General features: G+C 51.4%; 1 protein-coding gene across 2 annotated transcripts; it reads right to left on the bottom strand.

Moving 5' to 3' along the window:
• Positions 1-566: 566 nt before the first annotated feature.
• LOC142070652 (uncharacterized) lies at positions 567-5,381 on the bottom strand. 2 transcript variants are annotated; one of them, XM_075124516.1, is made up of 2 exons: positions 4,346-5,381; positions 567-1,520 (listed from the first exon to the last, which is right to left on the bottom strand). In XM_075124516.1, exons 1-2 carry the CDS (start codon positions 5,360-5,362, stop codon positions 1,116-1,118), a joined length of 1,422 nt encoding a protein of 473 aa, XP_074980617.1. In that variant the 5' UTR covers positions 5,363-5,381; the 3' UTR covers positions 567-1,115. The 2 variants fall into 2 exon arrangements, with proteins under 2 accessions (XP_074980617.1, XP_074980618.1); XM_075124517.1 differs by having other exon boundaries at positions 4,532-5,381.
• Between the last annotated feature and the right edge of the window lie 334 nt (positions 5,382-5,715).

The following is a 5,715-nucleotide window of genomic DNA, read 5'->3' as shown; positions in this document are numbered from 1 at the left end:
TGTGGCCCTCAGGCTAAAACGTTTGCCCACCCCGGTATAATCTATGTCGCTCAGGGGTGTGAATAATTCACACCCCTGAACAACATAAGTTATACTAACCTAAGTGCTGGTATAGACAGCCCTATGTCAATGGGAGAGCTTCTCCTGCTGACACAGCTACTACCTCTCCAGGAGATGGAGTAATTGAACTGATGTGAGAGCTCTCTCCTGTTGGCTTAGAATATCTTCACCAGAAGCACTACAGTGACACAGCTGTAGTTGGAAGATTGTCCCAGCTGAGGCAGTTGCATACATGAGACTGCAGAACTGCATTTCTACCACTGTGTGGGGCCAGGTGAGGCTATAAATCAGGAATGCGCCCAGAGCGCTCACAGGATTTAAGATGGCTTCTCTTAGCTCTAACTGAACCTTGGCTTGTTCTCTGGTGAGACTAAAGATCCTTCATATTGGCAGCAATTCCCTAATAGAGGAGCTACTTTCCATAGGTAAGAGAGAGATTTGAATTTTTCCTACTTATTTAATACAGGGTGCAACTGTGGCGGTTCAGTGATGAGACAGAACACAGCTTTATGCAAGCAGACAGGCTGGTCAGCGCAGATGGGCCGTTCTGCCCCCCCGCCTTCCACCTTCTCCTTTTATTATATTTCTCCCCCCTAAGCATTACACACTGCTACCACAAAAAGATACACAAAGGAATGTATGACGTTGATTAATATACTTAGTTGCATCTATATTTACTACAATCCTGGTTCTCAGGCCTTGAGCCCAGGCTAAGAAAGCCTCCCACAATTGCTGTCCAAACAATCAAGTTCTCATGGTTCATGTCTAGCCCTTGTCCTTGGATAGAGCAATGTGTGCATTGCTTCTAGGAAACAGTCAGGGTGTGCCCCGCCTGCTTCCAGGTGGAATAGCTAAACATTAACCCTTCATCTCCCCGTTTTTTATTTATTGATATTTGGCCATCTCATGGTAGCCGTCAATTTGTTTTGTCATGCTATTTAACTCCCAGACAGACAAGGACATAACCTGGGGAGCTTTCCAGGGCAAAATTTTACAAAATCTTAACAAGGAAAGAATACATTGTACACAGCAGCAGCAAAAAATAAGCCCAATGATTACAAACACAAAATAACCAAAAGCTCAACATCTGCAATATAATCATCTAAAAGGGGTACACTTCTTTTAGGAAATAGCAGGCACAAAAGGCACACAATCATCACAGAATTAGCAGTGATTTGGGCGAGAATCGCCACAAACAAAGTCTCAGGAGTCTCTGGCTGTTGATCTGCTGCCAGTCTTCGTTGAGCCGCGGCGACCAATGCTTTTACTGCTCCCCATGTCACGGGCTGGCTTGGGACGCTACGCCTCCTCCGTTTCCGTCCCGTCGTTGTCGACTCGGGGGGCAACGCGGTCTCCTCCAAGGTCAGCTGAAACTCCGGTATGGGATTCGACAGTCCCTGGTGCCATGCCATGTTGTTTAAGTGCCGGTCGCACACACCGAGCTGGAACCCACAACGGTCCTGCAGGGAGAGACACAGCAGCATATCCCCGACCCCAAGTGATTAGAGGTACTGGGCCCAGCCACTGTGGATCGGGCAGCTGACAGTAATAGACACGTGGTCTTTCCAGTACCTCAGATTTGTGAAAATGCCGATCCGCAGGGGTCTGCTGATCTGCATTCAGTGTTAAATTATTTAAAGTAAACAAGAGGGTATGCATTTGTTGTTAAATGTCTCCTAAGGTTTGGAGACGCAGCTCCCCTTGTTTTAATTGTTTATCTAGCAAGGTTTTGAGTGTGCGATTGGCACGTTCAACAATGGCTTGGCCCGTGAAATTATAAGGGATTCCGTGTGTAAGACGGACGTCCCAGCGGGCACAAAAGGTGGAGAGGGCTGCAGAGCAGTAGGCTGGGGCATATCTGTTTTAATTTGGCAGGGGCGACCCATAACAAAAAAGCAGGCCAGCAAATGGTGAATAACTTTGTTAGTGGCTTCCCCACGTTGTGGGGTTGCCCAAAGGAAGCCCGAATAAGTATCAACGGAAACATGTAAAAACGAATAGGGGCGGAATTGTGGCACATGAGTGACATCCATCTGCCACAGCTGATTTGCTGCGGTACCTCGGGGGTTAACGGCATAAGAAAAGGTAGGAGCAGCAGCAGCACAGTGGGGGCAGGAACGAACAATGGAACGTGCATGATCAGCAGGAATGTGAAACTGCCGGGCCAAAACAGAGGCAGACTGATGAAAAAAGGCATGGCTTTCAATGGGGTCAGAAAAAAGGGAATTTACCTGACCACGCAACGCGCGACCGGCGCGTGCATTGCCCTCAGTGAGTGGCCCAGGCAGAGGGGTATGACTGCAAATATGAGCAACAAAATAAGGGAAATGACAAGTGGCAAAAAGGTGCTGCAAAATCAAAAACAGGCGAAGGAGGTCTGCATCAACCTGAGGGGTAATGAGGGCAAGGGGTAAATGATCAATTACCTAATAAACATAATAGGTATCCACAATTAAATTAAAGGGACAATCAGCAAAAGGTTGAAAGGCCAAAATAACAGCAGCTAATTCTGAGGGCAAAGGGGGATGGTAAAAAAAAATCTTTTAAATCTAACACACAAAGTTGATCGGTTTGAGGAATTAAATTTGGATTTGGCAAGCCAAATTGCAAGGGGCCCATAGGTTGGATGCGTTTATTTATTTCCCTTAAATCATGTAACAGTCGCCAAGCACCCGATTTTTTCTTAATAACAAACACCGGGGTGTTCCAGGGACTAGTGGAGCTCTCCAGTCGCTGTGCTTGCAAATGCTGCTGCACAAGCGAATGAAGTGCTTTTAGCTTTTTTAGAGGGAGGGGCCACTGATCAATCCATACGGGCTCTAAGGATTGCCATACCAAGGGTAAGGCGGAGGGCACGGTGGGTGAGGGAGGGTTTTGGGCCATCAGATGTTAATATCGAGGGTGGTGTCTAACTTTGTAAGTAAATCACGGCCCCAAATATTGAGGTGGACAGGGAGCACAAAAGGGCGGATAGTAGCAAGGGTACGGCCTCCCGGTTTAGAGACCGTGACCCAAGACAAACTTTGGCGCCCGGGTTTACTACCCCCGATCCCCCACAATTCTTTAGAAGGAACTGTAGGCCAACTAGCCGGCCACTCCAGATCACGAATCACCGTAACGTCAGCTCCAGTGTCCACCAGCCCTGTAAAAGGAACATCATTTAAGAGAAGTGTTAACTGAGGTTTCGAGGGGCGGACTGACATTGTCAGAGCAACAAGTGGAGAAGACGCGCTGTGAGACGGCGAGTGAGACAACGTTGATCCAAAGCCGCCTCCGCCCCGAGTTCGATCCTCGGCAGCTGGCACCTGATAGGGGACTAAAATCAATTGTGCAATTGACCGTCCACACGGGAGCGACTGTGGAAGATGAGTCCACACCTGAACCTTAATAATGCCAGTGTAATCAGCATCAATGACCCCTGGAATGACAAAAAAGCCCTGTTTCCCAGCATGTGAGCGAGGGAGAACAAGACCTACAAAGCCGGCAGGGAGAGGTCCCGTCACCTGTGTAGGTATGGCACAGACCTCCCCTGGCAGCCGAAAGTCAGTGTCCTCCTGCATGATCAAATCAAGCCCTGCACTTCCAGCAGTCGCCGCCCTCATAGAGTCTATGGATTCCAAGGCAGAGGAGCGATTGCCTGAGTAGGAAACACCCCCGTTTGGCCCTGGGTTCGGGGGGGACCCGTCGCGCGGTTTCCCGACCCGCTACGACACTGATTAGCCCAGTGATAACCTTTCCCACACTTGGGGCACTTCTTTGAGGGTCGGGCTGGTGCCTTAGATGAGCGGCACTCCCGCTGAAAATGACCCTCCTTACCACAACGGTAACAACGCTTCCCCTCCTTCCCAGTTTTTCTGAGGGCGGCAGCCAGAACTCCAGCCTTGTGGGCTTGTGTGCCAATGTTCTGGCACGCCCGCAGCATGTCTGAGAGCTCTAAAATACCAGAGGCTTGCGCTGCCTGGAGAGCACGGCGGCAATCCTCGTTTGCATTTTCAACTGCCAATTTTAACAGGAGCTCGTGAGCTGCCTCAGTGTTATCCACCTGTCGGAGGATAGCCTCCTGCAATCTGTTGGTAAAATCCAAAAAGGACTCTGAGGCACCCTGATGGATACTGACAAAGCTTTTGGTAGGCTTGCCTGAATCCGGGACCTTCTTGAAAGCATGCTGGGCACAGGTGGAAATAATGGGGAAGACGGCCTGAGGGAGTTGAGACTGCATCTGAATAGTAGCAAACGGGCCCTCCCCTGCCAAATGCTCATAAATGATACCGCGCTCTCTATGTACCTGAGCTTGGCGTTCTGCCATCTGCCGATACTCACTAAGCCAAATAACATACTGACTAGGTGACAACATCATGCGCAGCAGCGTTTTCCAATCCTCAGGGATTAGGGAGTACCCAGTACCTATCCCTTCAACGAGACCACGCACAAAGGTGCTAGTCAGGCCAAACTCACGAATTGCTTTCCTCACCTCTCTAACCACCGAGTATGACAAAGTGGTCCAGGTGCCCACGGGGTTGCCCTGGTCATCATTCTGCCAGGTCACCGGGCAAACTGAGACCAGATCAGCCAGCTCCTCCGCTGTAAGATCTGATCGAGCTTTTGCTGCGTGAACCATTTGTTGCACCAGCGAAAGCTTCTGAGCAGATGCAGATGACCCTCCGGGGGGCCCCACGGGGGGAGGGTGATCACACACCGGCTCTGGTGGGGAAGGCCAGGGAGGCGGTGGTAATAGAGGCACTGGGGGCGAAGCAGGGGGAGGGATGGCTGCAGGAGCGAACGGGGGCGGCGGGATCGGCAGCCCCTCTGTTGGTGCTGGAGAGGGCCTTTCCGAGGCAACACTCTGTGTCGCATCGCCAGGAGGGGGGATGGCTGCAGGAGCAGACGGGGGCGGCGGGATCGGCAGCCCCTCTGTTGGTGCTGGAGAGGGCCTTTCCGAGGCGACACTCTGTGTCGCATCGCCAGGAGGGGGGATGGCTGCAGGAGCAGACGGGCGTGGTGAGATCACCAGCCTCGCGAGGGAGGGCCTGTCGGAGGCGACACGCTGTACCACATCGCGGCAGAGGTGCCAGGCATGTAAAGCCTGCACGGGCGCCCGAGGCTCTTTGTGCAATGTCTGGCCCAATCGCTCCCAGTCTGCTAGCTTAAGGCTTCCGGCTTCAGGATACCACGGGCACTTGGCACACACCTCCTGTAGCAGGAGAGTAAGTGCTCGAGCCGGGCAGTCATGCTGAGCCTTACGCAGCAAATACTGCAGCTCATTGCGGTGTTGCACTTGCAAAGCAGAGAGGGAGCTTCCCATACTTACCACAATGAAAAATACTCACCGGGATCCGCGAAGCGGATGAGTGACGCGTCTGAAACCCTTGCTGGGCGAGGTGAGTGCTGAGGGCCCCACGTTTGGGCGCCAGTTGTGGTGGTTCAGTGATGAGACAGAACACAGCTTTATGCAAGCAGACAGGCTGGTCAGCGCAGATGGGCCGTTCTGCCCCCCCGCCTTCCACCTTCTCCTTTTATTATATTTCTCCCCCCTAAGCATTACACACTGCTACCACAAAAAGATACACAAAGGAATGTATGACGTTGATTAATATACTTAGTTGCATCTATATCTACTACAATCCTGGTTCTCAGGCCTTGAGCCCAGGCTAAGAA

This window comes from Caretta caretta, chromosome 1 (genome assembly GCF_965140235.1).
Source record: "Caretta caretta isolate rCarCar2 chromosome 1, rCarCar1.hap1, whole genome shotgun sequence".
Lineage (NCBI taxonomy): Eukaryota > Metazoa > Chordata > Testudines > Cheloniidae > Caretta > Caretta caretta.
Note: the sequence above shows the minus strand (reverse complement) of the source record. Positions and strands in the feature narration are given on the sequence as shown.

What these genes read in the sequence shown, in the direction of transcription:
- LOC142070652 (XM_075124516.1), bottom strand. Translation starts at nt 5,362, where the DNA reads ATGGGAAGCTCCCTCTCTGCTTTGCAAGTGCAACACCGCAATGAGCTG. An exon ending in TGGCAGAACGCCAAGCTCAG is followed by an intron (nt 1,521 to 4,345) that starts GTACATAGAGAG and finishes CTCTCCCTGCAG; the next exon opens with GACCGTTGTGGGTTCCAGCT.